General features: G+C 39.4%; 2 protein-coding genes across 3 annotated transcripts; one reads left to right on the forward strand and one right to left on the reverse strand.

The window, feature by feature from the left end:
* Window positions 1-7268: 7268 nt before the first annotated feature.
* LOC141619117 (putative RNA helicase SDE3) lies at window positions 7269-14278 on the reverse strand. 2 transcript variants are annotated; one of them, XM_074436144.1, is made up of 6 exons: window positions 14062-14275; window positions 11903-12741; window positions 11620-11790; window positions 9326-10774; window positions 7852-8700; window positions 7269-7815 (listed from the first exon to the last, which is right to left on the reverse strand). In XM_074436144.1, exons 2-6 carry the CDS (start codon window positions 12659-12661, stop codon window positions 7543-7545), a joined length of 3501 nt encoding a protein of 1166 aa, XP_074292245.1. In that variant the 5' UTR covers window positions 12662-12741; window positions 14062-14275; the 3' UTR covers window positions 7269-7542. The 2 variants fall into 2 exon arrangements, with proteins under 2 accessions (XP_074292245.1, XP_074292244.1); XM_074436143.1 differs by having other exon boundaries at window positions 7269-8700; window positions 14062-14278.
* Window positions 14279-15639: 1361 nt separating this feature from the next.
* LOC141619119 (proteasome subunit beta type-2-A-like) lies at window positions 15640-19367 on the forward strand. Its single transcript, XM_074436145.1, has 3 exons — window positions 15640-15949; window positions 16066-16189; window positions 18769-19367. Exons 1-3 carry the CDS (start codon window positions 15792-15794, stop codon window positions 19099-19101), a joined length of 615 nt encoding a protein of 204 aa, XP_074292246.1. The 5' UTR covers window positions 15640-15791; the 3' UTR covers window positions 19102-19367.
* The last annotated feature ends 689 nt before the right edge of the window (window positions 19368-20056 follow it).

Genomic DNA, 20056 nt, shown 5'->3' on the forward strand with positions numbered 1-20056 from the left:
TTCGTAATTATGTCCGCACCCAATTCGAAAAAGAAATTAAGAGCTTTCAATGTGATATGGGGCGGGAATTTGATAACTCGTCTTTCCACCAACTTAGCACGCAAAACGGACTCACTCTCCGTTTCTCCTGTCCCCACACGTCCTCCCAAAATGGCAAGGCCGAACGCATGATTCGTCGCCTTAACGAAATCGTTCTTGCCCTCCTAGCTCACGCCTCTCTACCTCCCATTTATTGGGTTGACGCTCTTCACACCGCTACATATCTCCATCCTACAATATCGATCCCCTGCTTCCGCTCTTTTTCTCCGTCAACCTACCTATGACCACTTTCGCGTGTTTGGCTGTCTTTGTTACCTAAATCTCTCTGCCACACGTGATCACAAACTACAAACCCGCTCCAACAAGTGTGTCTTTCTCGGCTATCCCCCGAACTATAGAGGGTACCGGTGTCTCGATATCGCAACAGGAAAAATTATTTTGTCCCGGCACGTCACCTTCGATGAACATGTCTTCCCCTATGCCTCGAACTTCACACCTGAGCCCACAACTTACCAGTTCCTCGAACCCGACACCCCACCCCTGCCTCATGACGCCTTTGCCTACCCTTCCCACACCACGCCTGTTCCCACTACCCCGTCCAGTCCCATCGTGACACCCACAACCACACCATCTAGCCCTACTCCCACCTCTACACCCGATAGCCCTCCTGCCACCTCTACACCAGCTAGCCTCTCTAACCCGTCCACCTTTTCCCCCTCCTCTACCACGGTCTCACAACCTTCCCCTACCCCACCACCTCCACCCCCCCCCCCACCTCCACCAAAACCAACCCACGGCATGTCCACCCGTGCCCATCATGGCATCTTTAAGCCAATTGATCGCCTTAACCTCTTAACCCACACCCCGGCCATTTCACCCGTCCCAAAATCCCCCTCTGCCGCCCTTCATGACCCGAATTGGCGTGCCGCCATGAATGCCGAATATAAAGCTCTTATTGACAACAACACTTGGGAGCTTGTTCCTCGACCATTGGATGCTCATGTGATTCGTTGTATGTGGCTATTTCATCACAAATTTCGCTCCAATGGTCAGCTTGAGCGCTATAAAGCGCGCCTTGTAGTCAATGGCAAAACTCAGCAGGTAGGTATTGACTGTGACGAAACATTTAGCCCGGTTGTCAAACCTACTACCATTCGCACGGTCTTAAGTCTCGCTGTGTCCCGCGCTTGGCCCATTCACCAATTGGATGTTAAAAATGCTTTTTTACACAGAGACTTACTTGAAACCGTCTATATGCATCAACCCCCCGGCTTTGTTGATTCCTCCGCCCCCAGTCATGTATGTCGCTTAATGAAATCTTTATATGGGCTTAAGCAAGAACCTAGGGCGTGGTATCAACGGTTTGCATCGTATATTTTATCCAAGGGGTTTCAAGGCAGTAAGTGTGATCCTTCCCTGTTTATCTATCAACATGGGTCTCAAATAGCTTATCTTCTTTTATATGTTGATGATATTGTTATTACTGCATCTACTACTGCTCTGCTACGTAATATTATTGCTACAGTGTCTAGTGAATTTGCCATGACTGATTTGGGCCAGCTGCATCACTTCCTTGGCATAACGGTTACACGCTCCTCCACGGGGTTGTTCCTTTCTCAACGCCAATATGCCAACTTCATTCTAGCACGTGCTTCCATGACTGGCTGTAATGCGACTGCCACGCCTGTTGACACCTCCTCGAAGCTCAGTGCCGCGGACGGCCCTCCCGTGGCTGATCCTGCTCTTTACAGGAGCCTTGTAGGTGCCTTACAATATCTCACTATTACTCGCCCGGACATCACCTATGCGGTACAACAACTTTGTTTATTTATGCATGACCCCCGGGAAAGTCACTTCCATTTCATGAAACGGGTCCTTCGTTATATTAAAGGTACTATGCATTTCGGACTTACTATGACCGTGTCCAAGTCTCACGCTCTCACAGCCTACTCCGATGCCGACTGGGGCGGTTGTCATGACTCTCGCCGGTCTACTTCCGGGTACTGCGTTTTTTTGGGTGATAATTTAATTTCCTGGTCCTCCAAGCGCCAGCCCACTGTCTCTAAGTCCAGTGTCGAGGCCGAGTATCGCGGGGTTGCCAATGTTGTAGCCGAGACGAGTTGGCTTCGTAATCTTCTACTCGAGCTTCACATGCCTATTCGTCACGCTAGGCTCGTTTATTGTGATAATGTCTCAGCTGTTTATCTTTCCGGCAATCCCGTCCAACACCAGCGCACGAATCATATTGAAATTGACATACATTTTGTTCGTGAGCAGGTTCAGCTTGGTAAAGTGCGCGTTCTTCATATCCCTTCTTCGTTTCAATATGCTGATATTTTTACTAAAGGGTTACCGCGCCAGCTTTTCACGCAATTTCGATCCAGTCTTTGCGTCCGTCCTCCTCCCGCTACGACTGCGGGGGTGTATTAGTAGAAGTATATATTGTATATTTAGTTGTTTCCTATATTCATGTATATCTTTGATATGGTTGTGATATGTTCACATTGTAACCATTGTATATATATTCTCGTCAATGAAATGATATCGTCAGGGTTTCAATCATTTACAATCAGGACCAGACCACCCCTTTCCTGCTTGATTTAGACCATCAGACCACCCGCCCTTTTCCGCTTGATCTGAAATGTCAGACCATCCTCCTTCAACCACTTGATCTGGACCGTCAGACCATCCCCCTCTTGGCCACTTCGTCCGGACCATCCTCTTTCTTTCTTTTGTTCTTATCATTTCCCATAACTAGAATATTGTAGAATGGCTAAGGTTTATATATATTAGGTTGGTTCTAATTGTATTCGGTCAGTTTTCGTTACGATACGATACTTATTCACTTTCCAACGTTCTGTTATGTAATTTACTCTGAAGTACTTCACTTTGAAGAAATGTTTTTTTTCTATACATGTTAGTATGCGTTCTTAAGTATAGTTATCACTAGTCTTTTTTTTTGTTCCCTTTACGTTTCAAGTTATTATATTATTTGTTTTCTATTCGATTTCCAAATAGATATACGATTTTCTTTACTATTCAAATTTGAATTTTACATTACAAATATATATATTTTTTTTCTTTCTAAAATTTTATTTTAGCAAAATATTTTCTACTTATTTCTAGGCTGACTCAAATTTCGGGGTGTTACACATGTTCAAATTGTTCAAACCAACAAATGAAAAAGAACAAATAATCAAAAGAGATGACATGGTGAACATTTCAACAATGATAAAAGACAAGTTAATATGTAAACAATTGATTAAGAAAGTAAATAAGAGAAGAGATATACCAACAAAGAGTAAAGATGATTGCTTTGATTGAATTAATAAAGAGAATCCTTCAATATCTCCCAATACAATCCAAGAACCAAGTGTAAACAATTGACAAATACTACTACTAAACTAATCTTACTAAATGATTAATAATATTAATATTGATTAAGGAAAGATTAATGCTTTAATTAGGGAAAGATTGCATAAATTAGGGAAGGTTTTAGATCTAGGGTTGTGTGTCGAAAATGAACAAGAGAGGGGTATTTATAGTTTTACAATAATTTAGGTCAAAAATTACAAGGAAGTTCAAAATGCGGGGAAGGGAGTTTGAGCCGGTCAACCGGCCGCCGGTCTGGAGACCGGCACATAACCCGCTGTAACTTTTGGTGTCAATTAAATCATCAGGTTTGGTGGGCCGGTGGACCGGCTGCCGGCTCTGGACCGGCTCAGGAGAAGGACTTCCAGCCGGTTGACCGGCTGCCGGCTAGCCGGCTTGGAGCCCTTCCTTCACCTCTTCATCTTCAATGCTTCGTATAGGGGACTCTCAGCCGGTGGACCGGCTCCCGGCCGACCGGCCGGGAGTCCTGCTTCTCTTCTCTTCACTCTCTTTCTCTATGCATGCCTTGTAAGCTCCTTAGCTAGCTCCCTTAGCCCACTTTCCTATGCAAAACCTGCAGTGAGGAACATAAAGCGCATAGTACGGGACTAATGCTACAAAATGGGGCTAAAAGGGTCAAAAACCGCGTGTGATCGGGAAATATGCATAGGGAAGAAGGATGAAATTGACACAAAATAGGCACTCATCACCTAGTATGGCCTCATGAGCGGCTCAAATTATAGTGTATAATACACGGTTTTCGAGATTCTAAGGTCTCGGAACCAAATCTCCGAAAATCACATAGATGGTTTCTCAGGTTAGACAAAGCGGCCTCACATATTTTGAGGAGCGATAGAGAACATTTGAGACTGTCGTACGATAAACCAGTCTCGAACGGAAATCGGATACTCGTTAAAAATGGTTTAATTCTTGTTATTTGGGGGTAACTTCTAATACGACCCCATACACGTGATACAAAAATGAGCTGAGAAATAAATACAACCCAGTATGGCCTCCCGAGCGGCTCAAATTGAAGTGTATAATACACGGTTTTCGGGATTCTAAGGTCCCGGAACCAAATCTCCTAAAATCACATGAATGGTTTTTCGAGTTAGACAAAGCGGCCTCAAAAAATTTGAGGAGCAACAGAGAACATTTGAGGCTGCCGATGTGCGATAAACTTGTACATATTATTAGCTTTATTGTTATTGTTATTGTTATTGTTATTGTTATTGTTATTGTTATTGTTATTGTTATGTAATTAAAATATGACATATTGATGATGATAGATATTTTGGTTTTCCTTTTAATTATATTTATAAATTTGTACATATTATTAGCTTTATAATCCAAATTATTAGATTTTTTATTTACTACTTATCAGACCTTTTAGCTACTATCTTTATGGTTAAGGAGGAGTTAGATGAACAAATTGAATGATTTAAATGATGAGAGTAAATTCTTAATTTATTTTTATAATTTAAATCATGATCTTATGGTTTCCACACAAAATACTAAACCTTATAATGAGTTTTAATAAATTTATTAAAGTAGCCTTAATATTAACAATATAAATTAATAAAATTTAATTATGATAATCCTACATGGCAAAAAAATTAAATGTATTAACCTGCCTTTTAACTATATAATTAAAATATGACATTTTGATGATGATAAATATTTTGGTTTTCCTTTTAATTATATTTATAAATTTGTAGATATTAGTAGCTTTAAAATCTAAATTATTAGATTTTTTATTTACTATATAAGACCTTTTAGCTACTATATTTATGGTTAAGGAGGAGTTAGATGAACAAATTGAATGATTTAAATGATGAGACTAAATTCTTAATTTATTTTTATAATTTAAATCATGATCTTGTGGTTTCCACATTAAAAAAAATATTACTAAACCTTATAATGAATTTTAATAAATTTATTAAAGTAGCCTTAATATTAACAATATAAATTAATAGAATTTAATTATGATAATCCTACATGCCAAAAAATTAAATGTATTAAGTTGCCTTTTAACTATATAGTATAGATTATATAGATTTATAGATGTGGCATTCGTAATGCACGTGTGGCTTTTTTTTCGCCTATGTGGCTTTGTCTACGTGGCCTTTTAATGTTATCCTTTTAATATAGTTTTATAGATTTTCTTTAATTTTACTTATAAAAACACAGTTATACGAAATATTAAATGGATCAATCGTTACACGTATGTACGTCACAAGTAGTATATGATAATCATTTTAGCAACCAATTTTGTGAAGGGGGTAAAATTTACCAGTTTTCGGTAGAACATAAACTCCCGCTCCTAAATCTTATATGTACTGGATAACAATTGAAGCTTATTCATTGCTGCTATACACTTTCGAAACACCCAAGAAATTGTTAGCAACAATCAAATTCGCAAGCCCTCTAATTTTTCTCTCCTCGTCTTCCATTGTAATGACTCAAAATTTCCCAATCGACCCAAATTTTCCCGCCACTACGTCCGTTCAGCAAAACACAATCCGTGTAACACGCACCGGGCTCGAACAAGGTCAAAACGAAAAGCTTTTCAACCTGAAACACATTAATACGGAAGTGTATCACGGGTATCATCTCGAACCAGTTGTTCGATATTGGCCTATCACCGTTACCAATGGGAGGAAAATGCGGGTTCACCCTGCACCCCCACACATGGTCGGTGACGAGGCCGGTTTTTGGGACGCTGAACTGCGTCGCATTTGGTCTTTCCGTTGTGGGACTGATCAACAAAGATACTTCTGAGTTCTGTTTCGATGACATTGAATGGCAAACATACTATCGTTCTCATAAGATTGTTAACGGGATCATCTGAGGGTTTATCAATATCGTAGACCGAACCAGAGTCTTGGTTATTCCATTGAAGTTGATCGACGATCGTTGAGATGCCATGAGATGGGTTTTTGGTTTTCTTTCTGGTGTTGGTGCGTGGTCTCTAGGTATATGTCCTGTATTTTCTTGTTTACATTTCTTTTTTCTGTTTCTTTCTTTAGGATACGTTATTGGTCAAATAGTCTTTTCAATAAATTGCTGGTGAACTCTGCACCTCCATTCATGGTCAATAAATTGCTTCGTCGGAATTGGGGTTTTCGTTGTGAGATTAATGCACAAGGACACGCTTTCACTGGTGTCGAATGACAAGCTTACAGTCGTTCTTATATGACTTCCGTTGGGGATCATCTTAGGATTTATCAATATCGTTGACCTAATCTCAGTCTTGGTTATCAATGTCAATCTGGAAATGCCGTGAAGAAGCCGGGTTCTTGGTCTTCTTTCTTGGGTTGGTGTCTCTAGGTGTATGTCCTGTATTTTCTTGTTTTTCCGTCTTCCTTCTTTAGGATCAGTTATTGGTCAAATAGTCTTCTCAATAAATTTTGTGCTCCGTACGGATTGTATGTAGTGAATAAAATTTTCACGTTTCCTGTTCTGTAATTTTCATTGTAATTCTACCAGTTCAGATTGTTCAGATTGTATATCTGTTTTCCTGTGTTTCTTCCATTGGCGGTTTTGTACTTATGTCATGCTCATACAGTTCTGCTGAACTAAGTCTAAGTCGGTCATCATCGTCTAGGTTTTACACAGTTTCACTTCAATTACGCTGGAAAATTCTGTCAATCTGTGCGCTTATTTTGATAAAAATACGGTTACAGAAGCTTTCTTGAAATTTGATTTCGATCAACATACGCCGCGTGCATCAAGTGAAACTGTGTAAAACCTTATCACAGAATCCGCCTTGTGGCCTAATCTCGGTCATTTCGCTTTATAAATGCGACCAATATCGGTTCAATATCAGGTTGCCGTAATTCCAGTGAACTACAAAATTTTGACCACTCAACCACATTTATGTGTCGCAACCAATATTTTAAAATAAGCAACATATTTGTGAGAACTTCGGAGAAATTTCTTTTCCTGAAGCTCAGTGATCTGATTCCTTGTTTGCATTTGCAACTTCAGTCAAAAATAGAATTCTTTAGATCTTAAACAAGAAAAGGCTCCAGAAATATTCTAGAAGTAGGGCGAGGGAAAGAGCGTAAATGCGTGATCAAAAGAAAGTAATAGGTAAAACCTGGGAGGGATGTGCAACACAGTAGATGGTCATTTCCATCCGTCGGACCATTCATCCTCATCCTTGACAGGTTCGGGAAAATCTTCTACCCATGAACACTCTTTACTTTCTCGCTTTGAAGCATGAGATGTCCCCTTTGCCCCTCCACCTGTAACTGAACAGCCCCACTGTGTTTCTCGGCCAGAACCATTAGACCCCTTTATCGCTTGATCAGACCGTCGTTCATTTGTCATTCTCTCTGGACCGTCAGATCGTCGCCTATTTACCATTCTTTCTGGATTGTCAGTCCGCCACCCATTTACCTTTCTCTCTAGACTGTCAGCCCCTTCCCCGTTTACCTTTCTCTCTAGACTGTCAGCCCGTCCTCCTGGTGTACCTTGCTCCACTGAATCTAACCCACCACACTGCGTCTCTTGATCCGCACCATCAGCGCATTTCTTCATTTCCGCTTCATCTGGACCGTCAGACCATTCCTTCTTTACTGCTTCATCTGGACCCCCCTTTCCCGCTTGTCGGGGACCGTCAGACCATTCCTCTTTTCCCACTTGAGCTGGACCGTCTGAATACCCTTCTCGATCTGGACCATCCCCGCCCTCTTCCGCTTGATCTGGAACGTCAGAACATCCCATCTTAACCGCTTGTTCTGGACCGTTGGACAATCCCCAATCCTCCTTGACCATTTCATCAGGACCGTCAGACCAATCTCCCTTAACCGCTTGATCAGGACCAGACCACCCCTTTCCTGCTTGATTTAGACCATCAGACCGATCTGAAATGTCAGACCATCCTCCTTCAACCACTTTATCTGGACCGTCGGACCATCCCTCCTTCGCCACTTTGTCTGGACCATCATACCAACCCCCGTTGACCGCTTGACCAGGAGTGTCAGACCATCCCTCCTTTACCATTTGGTCTGGAGTTTCAGACCATCCGCCTTGACCTTGGTCTGGAGCATCTGACCAGCCCCACTGGTTCTCCTGGTCGGGAGCACCAGACCATCCGCCTTGACCTTGCTCCACTGAATCGGACCATCCCCATTGTGTCACTTGATTAGCAGCACCAGACCAATCCCCTGTTTCTTGCTCTGTCCATTCCTCCTCTATCGGAAACTGACGTTCCGGAAGAGAGCAACCCTCATATGCGTTGTTATCAACACAACGCCATAATAGTTTCTCCCAGTTACGATCCTAATAGACAAAAGCAACGGTAATATCCAAAGGAACGTTAGTGTCAAACTAATTGCTTTCTCCTTCCAAAAACAAATTAATATAACAATATTTACTCCAATGCCTCAAAGGCTCTGCATGCGGCATCTTAAGGAAGTCGGAGGGGCGGCTATGTGTTAAAACACAAAGAAGCGACCCATAAAGAAAATTGAGGCGTAAAATACATAACGCTCTGCTACTTCATATTATAAGAAGAAAAGAGAGGTTACCGAACCATTTTGTTTAACACGTCATATTACAAAGCACTTGTGACAAACATGATAGATCACATTCATAGAAAATAACCATTAAATGCTCATAATCACAATCACGATCATTAATCCGGTGCCTCAAAGAGTTTATCGTAACAAGAGCACAAGGGCGTATAGGATAGAACAATAGCATCAATACATAAGACAGATCAAAAATTGCTAGCATGATTGACAAGTATTAGTATTACGGCACAAGAGGAAACTCTGTTAATTTTGGGATTGTATTGATCCATGATCGGAAGGACAAGATCATGCAAAAGCTTATGAACAAACATTTATGAGTAGAGGCAACAACATAGGACTAGAACGTCAGCAGAGAGATGGTTTAGCAATACCTTACAGATAATGTGTGGATTTCCAATAATGACAAGCAAGGATCTAGCTCGGGTAATGGCAACATTAAACCTTTTTGGATTACTCAGAAATCCCAGGCAATAGATTCTATCGAATTCATCGTGTTTTACAGTAGATCGAACAGTCGATATGATAATGACCTCCCTCTCTTGTCCCTGAAATTGCTCAACGCTACCAATTTTGATATTCGTGATCCCTGCATCATCCAGAGCAAGTTTTATTTTGGCTACTTGTTGCCTGTAAGGTGTAATTACCCCAATCATATCTTCACTCACTTTCCTAGCTATGAGTTTCTTGATGAGTTTAACAACCATGCTTGCCTCGGTTCGATTAAACCATGAAGGGTTATCTCCTTCTCTCTCGTCATAGGCTTGGATACCATTAAAAAGAATGGGAAACTCCTTGTTAGGAAGGAGATCAGCCCAAGGCAAAGATTCCAATGATTCATGACATGCAATCAATTGCCCATTGTAAAACAATTCGGAAGGCAGCTGAAGTATGTCAGGGTGGGACCGGTAGTTCCGTTGAAGGGTTGTTACATATCCTTCATCCCCTTCGCTGTACAGTTCACACTCAAACAGTCGTTCCAGATATGATTTTGCTAACCCGTGAATTTTTGCATCTGGTGAGAAAATGACTGGTCCCAGTTGCTTCGGGTCGCCAGCAAGAACAATGACAGTGTCTTTGTGGCAGAGGTTGGAAATGGGAACCATGGTTTCTGGTTCCGAAGCCTGGCCTGCCTCATCCAGAATTACGTGAGAGAAGTTTCCCTTCTTGACACCTTCAGCATGCAGAAGGGAGGAACTCATATACGTTGTTATGATAATTCGGTAGCGTAACAAGTCTCTGAGTGGAGGGCACTTGAACATATTTTCTTCACCACAACAAAATTGCAGATAATCAGGGTTCATATCCTCGAATGGACGACTAACCGCATTGAGCCGAAAGATATCGCTATCTCTGATCCGGGTGCCTTTTTTATTCAAGATCTTCTCCAATATATGATCGGCTGCACTATTTGATGCAGCGCATATCAGGATTCGTGAATACTTTCTGGTAGTGTAAAGTTGAAGGACCGCTTCAACAAGTGTCATAGTTTTACCAGTACCTGGGGGGCCATTTATAATGTATGGGACCCCTCCTTTGCACCCCAGAATCATTCTAACAGCATTCAGTTGTTCCTCGTTGAGATTACCAGATATCGGTACAACTGATGTTGGTCTAATACGTCTCTTCACAGAAGACTCGGATGGGAAGAGAAAATCTACATGTAATTCTTGTGCGGCTTCAGTTGCGTGATACAATCGTCTCATGTTGACACGATTATACATGAAACTGATGTTATAATAATTATGATCGCAGTGACGCTTGTGGAAGTCATCGGCAAATTTCAGGTATACTTGATCAGCCTCAACACGGTGGATAAAGCCCTGTCCAACAACACACTTTATGACTCAACAAATCTAGGTCCAAATTTGACAGTTTTGACTTTTGACAGCCGGGAATCAAGTAAAGAAACTAAGGCACGGAAACAATCAACCAGCTATCAAAGTCAACGACTAACAGTTTGTCCTCTGTAATACTCCTTCCATTCAACTCCACACTACACGTTACCTTTTTGCACATTTTTTAAGAAAATGAATAAAAAACTATAGAAGGTACAAGTTGGATGAAAACGAAATGGATGAAAAGGGTATATGTGTAGTGTGGGTGGGTTTTGAGTGTAAATTAGAGTGGGCCATCTATAGCATTTTATGTAAATAACTTGTTTGCATTAGGATAAAATGGTCTTTTGCATTTCCTTTTTTAGAAAGGTGTAGTGTGGAGTTGAATGGATGAAAAGGGTATGTGTAGTGTGGAGTTGAATGGAGGGAGTAACTAATAAGCAATCATTTGACCAGATCTGTCTTAGCAATAGTTAATATGAAACTCTCCTTTATAGTAGCTGAAACTTGAAAGAAGAGGATGTTTTGGTTATCGGGTAAAATTTGCACAAAGCATTCAAGAGTGCAGTAGACAGTGATCCAACGGTGCCTGTAGAAGTTCAAAATGACTACGAAATAAACCATTAAAAAGAATATACACGCAAACTATAAAAGAGGATATCATACAGAAGGCCTTCCTTTTGCTTTATTTAACATAAGTGATAAAAAGTAGGAGCAAGTTATATAGGCTGCCTCAAACTCAAAGTAAGGGTTCTAGCGCCAAACAATATTATTGTACTCCTCAAACAGCGATTACCAATTAAACTGACAAAACAAATGAAGCTCGTTACCTCATAAACACGAGTCTCTTCCCCATATTGAGATTCAAGTCTGGCATACACAGAATCTCCATGCACAAGCGAGGGCCTTCTCTCGGCTAACCCTAGCACCTCAAGTACCAGAAACTGACGTCCGCGGCTCTTCATAGTGACATTTTCCATATCATAAGCCCTTATATCTTCCTGCAGAAAGGATGTGAGCTGGTCAATAATAGCAGAGAACTTGAATGCAGAAATATCGATGCTGCATAGGTAAAAGGAACAACAGGCAGTCAGGTAAAAAAGATCTAGTCACCTCCAACCGTAACTCTTCCATGATAAGCAGTGTTCTAAAGTAAGGTACATAATTCTTCTTTGATAATCCATCTATAATGGCATCTGGAACCTGCTTACTCTTTATTATCTCTCTTGTATCTGCTGGTATTTTATAAGGAGGGAGCCTATATCGGAAAGCACGGTTGCCAGCCTTAGCAGCAGGACGAACCCCATTGACAAATGTATCAACGGCAAACTGGGACTTATTTCTTGCTCTTTGATAAGGCTTTTTCGAAGCTAAAGCCTTCGAGATATTGTCTTCTGCCAAAACAAAGACCACTCGTTCTATCTTATCATCCCCAACATCAAAATGGACAATGCATGTAAGCATACCAATTTCTTTAGGCTTGCAAGACAACCAGACTGTCAATGTTTTGTTTGGCTGGAGCACCCGGTCTTCCAAAGAAGATGAACCTACAAATCCTGGTTTGGAAGGATCCATCAATGACAGGGTAAAAGACTCTTCGGGATTTGCTGCATATATATGGATTCCCCAAAGTTCAATTGATTCTGTAGTGGTGTTCTCTAAGGTAATTGCACAGCTATTAGTCTCATTAACAGATACTGACTGGGGTCTCTGTTGTAAAAACGGGAAAGGCACAGAAATTACGACTGGGCCCTCATCGACTGGATTGTAACTACACACAGATTTATCATCTCCATAATCGAGGAACCCCATCTCTCCTTTGTCTCCAATGACGGAATATTCATCATCGGATTTGTCTCCATAGACACTCATCGCTCAAACTAAGACGATGTGAGAACAATCTGAGAGCTCCTCTTTTTGTCAGGTGACTCAGATGCAATTCCAAGCTCCTCCTGCCAAACATAAAACAATAAAAAGTGTTTATTAAGTAATACAAATTAAGCTTTCCAGTAATCAGCTAGTAATCCTAGTATCATCAGCTCGCTACAGTAAAGTAACGCAATGACACACATGTCTATAAGTTGCGATCCAGATAATGAAACCAGACTTCAACACTAAACCTACGGTTCTTCAAACACTTTTACCAGGTTGTGTATGAGTTGACAGGAAACTTTATTTTAGGCCAACCACATGAAATTCTTACAAATAAGCCGCGTCTGATATTTCACCACATCTATGTGTCTATGTCTAACACTTGCCGTCAAAGGCGTCAAGTAACACAGCCATCAACCTTTAGAGCTTTTACCTCGCTATCAACGTCTCACTATTGCTTGACTAATGAAAATTCAGGGTATACTTTTAAGACACTAATTTTTTATCATTAATCATTATGTACTCTCAACCACCACTAATTAGTACAAGTTGCCAAACATAACTGTTCTGACACGGGGCATATGTAAAACCAGCAAGTCTCATTGAAGACGGGCATATCCGTCACAAGCTGAAGACGGGTCAAGTAATACCCAAGTGAGTAGATAAGACAAAAGCAAAATGCTACTCCCTAAGCATTCTGCTTTTGTCTTATCTACTCACTTGGGTATTACTTTACCGTCTTCAGCTTGTAACGGATGTGCCCGTCTTCAATGAGAGATGTAAAACATACATTTCCACTTGTGTCCACACTTTTGATAAGATATCCCATTACATAGCATGCAACTTCAAAGATTTAACATCACCGGAGAACAAAACCCGCAATTTTGCCAAAAAATTGCAGAATTAGGTAAACAAGTTTGAGAACAATTTCAAAAGTGTGGTAATGATTCTGGATTCATACCCAAAATATTGAAATTTATAATCTCGATTCGACAAATAAATGATCACATAAAAAACACAATAATTTGAGGAACCCACAATCCTCATTTATCTAAAAAAATTTGCAGAATTAGATAAACAAGTTTGACATTAATATCAAAAGTGTTGTAATGATTCATACCCATAACATTGAAATTTACAATAATACACGATCATATAAAAAACGCAATAATTTGAGTAACCCACAATCCGAAATCCACAAATTTAGCTACACAAACAGAATCAACCAAAATTAGGGTTTTTCAGGGTTTCAATCAAAATGTTGGATAAATCATTCCAGTAACTTGAATTCAGATTGTTCATAATATAGTAGAATAAAGGTGCCCTAAAATTACCAGTAAAAAGAACAATCAAAAACAAGAAAACAGCAAACATTGAGCGAATGTAGGATGAGAAATTACCAGAAAAGAGAAGATGAAACGGATAATTTTACTGGAATTGAGATAAAGTAAGTGAGATCATTGGGAGTAATGTGGGGAATTTATTTGTAACAAGTGACAACTGATGAGGATTCTATTGTAAAATGTAAATGCATCGCTCTCCGCCTCTCACCGTGATTTTATCAAATGCGGTTATGTTTGTTCACATTTCGTATTCGGAAAATGAGATGACGTTACCGATTTGGTGTTACGGGTCACCGTCTTATATACTTTCTCCTATTCATTCATTTTGTCCCTCTTTCCTTATCGAAGCTAGTCGGATTTTTGTCCTTCTTTCCTTTTTTTGATAATTTTTGTGTGGTCCAAATTTAATTACATGTGGGGTAGAGTGGAATAGAGTGTTTTGTGTGGTCCAAAATCATTTTCTTAATTCTTGTGCAAAAAAGAAGGGGGACAAAATGAATGAATAGAAGGGAGTATATATTATAAGGTAGGTAATTAAAGTTGGTTGGTGTGACCGGTGATAGCGTTTAACTCTTAAACAAATAGCTACATTCAGTACTCGAATGAGATTGTCCGACGGCTAATTCCATGTCAATCAGTCAATCGTGTAGTGCATTCAGTACTCGAATGAGATTGTCCGACGGCTAATTCCATGTCAATCAGTCAATCGTGTAAGGTTGATATTATGTTAGTGACTGACTGGTAGCGCTTTATTATAAAAAAAAAAAAAAAAACTGGTGAAAGTCCTCTTAAATTAGATTTTTTTTTTCGTTTCAATTTGAATTTAATATGGTTATAGCTAAGTTTAATTTGACATATAAAGATCGTGCTTGTTAAGTTTTGATTTTCGTTTAATTTGTTTAAATCATTTTTTTATTAATTAACTAGTTTTATGTTTCACGCTAATAATTGACTCATTAGTTATGCAATAATTCTTTTATGAACAAATTTACACAGAGCTTAGTACTTCAAGTTTACACAGAGCTTATTACTTCAAGTAACTGCCCAGTGCCCCCACTAACAACTTCCATTAACTATCATGATTAGCTAGCTAATAAGGAATCAGGGTACTTTATTACTGGTTTTACAATGTTTTATCGAAACCTATATCCGATGTCTTACAAAATTTGGGTAATTATCGAAACCTACTCATAACCTGGATTCAATTCTCGTCATCATCAAAATTTGGCTGTAGTAACAATTTGTAAAATCAATGATTAAAACTTGGGTGAAATTCCCAGAAGACCAAGGCTCAAACATTGTCAATACCAACCTCGTGGAGTATTTATGGCCGGAGTCTATGTCTTATACACTTTGAGTCTGTTATTTTAGGGTGGCTTACGTGGTAATCTGGTATACGTGGTTTGCAACCATTGCATACTATTACGTATACCCGAAGATTTACTCAGTGCGCACCGAATGTAACGGCTGTATATTCCCTTTATCACCCAAAAAAAATTCAATCCAAGTCGATTTTAACCCGATACATTAAACCAACCCAAACGAACACCTTACTCCGACCATACCCAGCCCAACAAATGAACAATAACCCGACCCGATTTCCAACTCCCAAACCGGACTTGTATTTGAACCTAACAAAACCAAGACGGACAATCCCGACGAGTGTTGTCTTACTTACTGTCTACTCCTTAAGTCCTAATAACGCAAATCACAAATTTCCCCCCAAAATCACAAGAACCCTAACAAAATCCCAGATTCAATTACGTCTACTACGATCAACCAAATCGATGGAGTGTGTTTTCGGATTAGTCGGCGACGGATTTTCGATCATAGCAGCAGATACATCTGCAGTTAACAGCATATTAGTACACAAATCGAATGAAGACAAGGTTATGATTCTCGATTCTCACAAGCTTATGGGTGCTAGTGGGGAAGCCGGCGACAGGTTTTGATTCAATTTTTAGGGTTTTGTGTTTTGATTGTGGTTTTTGGTTGTGATTAATTAGGGTTTTTGATATTTGGTGAATTGATTGATTGATTGTGTAATTGTTTGATTTGTAGAGTTCAATTCACGGAGTATGTTCAAAAGAATGTGGCTTTGTATCAGTTTAGGAATGGAATTCCTTTGTCTACTGCTGCTACTGCTAATTTCACCCGTGGTGAACTCGCTACCGCGTTGCGAAAGGTGAATTCTTTGTCTGTTGTTGCGTTGTTATGTTGTGATGTTGTGATTTTATTGGTAGTGTTTTCTTGAATCTGTGATTGCTGTTGTTTATTTTGTTCTATAAGTTGTTGGGGAATTTTTGAGCTTTTGTGTGTTGTTGGTAGTTTTGATGGCGATAATTGATGGAAAATAGAGGAGGGGTCGGGTTTATGAAGCCGTTGTATGTTATGGGTTTTTGGTGGCTCAATCTATAATAGGCATGGTAGACATTCTGTTTGTGGTGGTGCGTATTAACAAAGTAGTCTGGTGGTTTGCTCTGTATGCCCTGTTGTCAGTTCAATTGACTTTGTTTGGTGAGAGAAACGGAATGTATGACGAGGGAGCAAAAGGGTGCTAGATTGCCATTTGTGAGTCGCTATAGGTGAGGGTCTACCTTTTGCTGTTGCTAGATTGAGAGTGGGTAGGTAATAGACTTGTGACTTGTGAGGCACTGGATAGAGAATGTCGCAAGGAAGAGGAACGGGATAAATTGAAGATTTGTTCTCCATTGCTTGAGGATGATGCTGACTTTATAAACTTCTTCACCAAAATTGTTTCGCTCATGAGGAAATGCTTATGAACTTTAAGTTTTGGGTTATCAGATTTTAGTTCGTGTATGTATCACTGTAGTGAGGTATTCCAATGCTAGTGTGCTGTTCGCTGCAGCTCATTGTAGTACACTATCTTGTCCATCACTGCTTTGGCATGGAGTTTTGGAACTTCAACAGCTTCTTTCTTTTTTATCTGTCTCATGCGCAATCTCGCACGCGCACATTTGAGTGCCTGTGACTTGTAGGCGGACACAAGATTCTCATACTAATGAATCATGGTCACTTTTTCGGTATAAAATGTGGATTATAATGAGTGTCTACATTCAGTTCCTTTGTTCTCCTTTTTGACCCGCCAGGCCCTAAGGCTTGAGTATGGTTTCTTATCTGGTCTTGGAAACCTGGTGCTAATTTCTGTGTGATGAAACAATTCATTACACCTTTTGCTGCAGCATCCATTAAATTTGCTATACTTGCTGCTTCATGCGTTGTGCATCCTAATTTTTTAATTGTGGCTCGTAACGCAATGTTGTGTGGTAATGCAGCCAAATAATCTCTTCAGTCCTGTGTCAATTTTTTTTATTGAATTCAGTCGGTTGAGTAGGTGGTATTCATCAAAGATGGTGGGTGTTTATGTCACTGTCTAATGCTGAGCAGAAAAAAAGATAGAACTCTGAATGTAGATAATGAGAATTTGGTACATAAGTTGGAATTTTCTGTACACTTATTATTGATAATGGGTAGGTATAGTTTGCCTGGTTCAATTGATGATAGGTTGGAACCTATCTATTCTCATAAAGGTCTGTATTTAAAAACTTATTTTATCTGTATTCCATTACAATTTTTGAAAAAGGTGGTGTACTTCAGACTTGGTGGGTAGATATCTTGCTGTCTGATACTGAACAAGAATGTAATCTTCCAGATTTAGATAACATAATAACTAGGATCTAGTAGGGTATAGTTTTTTTTGGCCCGTTTAGTCACGAATAATGGAAATATTTCCCTTATTTTATGAAGGTGAGAAAAGTTTAGAAGGTCCTGAAAGTAATGGAAACTCTTACACGAGCGTTTTCATTCAGACAAGTTAGGTAAATTTAGAGAAGATTCACTTCCCAAAATTTCTGACCAGCTGAACTAGCCGATTCATTTTGTTTGGCGAAGAATAATACTCCATATGATTAATGTGAATTTGGTCCTGTTCTTTTGAGTTTTTTGTTCCCTTAATTTTTTTTTTTTGTCTTTGTGGCTGCTTTCGTGTTATTATTAACCATTTAGAAAATTCGACAGACTACACTTGGGGTTGGATTGTTTATCTTGCTTCCTTATCAGCTAAGCAGCTGTTGCTTTTATTAATACCCCAATTATCCTTCTTCAAGTAATTGGGATGGTTTGTAATTTCAGTTAGATCCTTGTTCGCTGATGTAATTTTCTGTAATATTGAGTACGGAGCATTATTTTTCCATCTAAAAGTGCATTAAGCATTCGGAAAATGTGTTTCTCTATTCACCTTGGACATTGCTATTTCCCGCCTTTTTCTTTTCCTTTATTTTGCTGCGAGTTATCCTGCTATTCTTTTTTCCCCTTTTGTGATAATTCTCTCATCCTGTTTTCATAAAATATAAAACTTTAAAGGTTACATTTTCTTTTAGTATATCCTTATGTTCACTTTTAATGTATTCCGGACCCTTAAATTTTACTTCGGTTTTCAAATCTTTATTCTCGATTTAAATTTTAAGTTTTTATAAAAGAAATCTGGACTTCGATTTTTAAAACCTATAGGTTTACCTTGACTTTTGTATTATGTTTCACTCTCCCTTTTGTTTTTCATTTTTCCTTTTCTATTTTGTTCACATTTTGAGGTGTGCGTTCACCCATGCACGGTTCTAAAGGCTGATTCTTGTCAGCCGACCCCAAATCATTCTGGTATTAAGGCTTTGATGTTGTTGTTGTATATCCTTATGTTCAGTTTTATGGAATCATTGTATCCTGATGGTTATTATTTCCTATATACAGAACCCATACTCTGTGAATATTCTTTTGGCTGGCTATGACGAGGAAACCGGGCCATCTCTCTACTTCATAGACTACATTGCAACTCTCCACAAGGTAGACAAGGCGGCTTTTGGCTATGGTGCCTACTTCGCCCTCTCCATGATGGACAGGCATTACCACAGTGGCATGTCACTTGAAAAAGCTACTGACTTGGTCGACAAATGCATCTTAGAGATCAGGTCAAGGCTTGTTGTAGCCCCACCAAATTTCGTGATCAAAATTGTCGACAAGGACGGTGCAAGAGAGCACGCTTGGCGTGAGTCCATTAAAGATCAGAGTGCTGCTTCTGAGTGACCCTTTTAAGCATCTCTCATTAACTGCTATTAGGTCTTTAAGACCCTTTATCCGTGTCTAAGTTAATTGTGCGGATGTACTAGAACTCTAGAAGACATTAGTTCGTTGTTATTTCATCGAATTGTACGCTCCTGATTCTCCATCTTAGACATGTTTATTTTCTACTTTTTGCTGGATGAATGAATTGTGTTATTTTTCGCTGAAGTTACCGTGCTTCTGTGATTCTGAAATATTTTAGCTTTCTGAGTATTATTGGTGATGGTTGAGATTTGAAGGTGTTGGCTATGGTAGAATACTTTCGGAGATATTCTGGCGTTCAGTAGTTGACCTTGACTTCGGTCATGTAAAATTAATACCGATGTAGATGGGTGGCAACATTCGCGATGTGGCTGCTGACTATTGGCCACATTAAAATTAATACCGATGCAACCCATCGACATCGGAACCAGCATGGTTGGAACTTGGAAGTAATGACCCAAGGGGTGAATGAACGATACGCCATCTTGGTTCTGTAGATCGGTGTTAACATTCGCGATGTAAGTTGAAGAAAGTATAATTAACTCATTATTAAAAAGTTTATGTGTTCTTCTTTTTTGGATTCGTGTTAATTTAGCACATACAGTCGACAATAGTGAGTAATTTTCTCGTCATGGTTACTTTCTTGAGAAGTAAACAACCCGTAAAAAGGTGAATAATACCGCATTAAACCCACTTGGTTGTAATAACAAGATATCATATTAGTTCAACTGTCCAAGAGTTGGTTTGTATAAGACGGTTTTACACTAATATTTTTAGAACAAATCCAAACCCAACCCTACTAGTGAGTAAAAATGGTTAATTAAAAAACCCATTTTACAATAAATTGGTGTAAGACCGTCTTTTTGTTAGTCCAATTGTCCAAAACTATGTAAGAGCATATAACACATTCATTTTGTGGACTAAAAATAGTAGTATT

The sequence above is a fragment of the Silene latifolia genome, chromosome X (assembly GCF_048544455.1).
Source record: "Silene latifolia isolate original U9 population chromosome X, ASM4854445v1, whole genome shotgun sequence".
NCBI lineage: Eukaryota > Viridiplantae > Streptophyta > Magnoliopsida > Caryophyllales > Caryophyllaceae > Silene > Silene latifolia.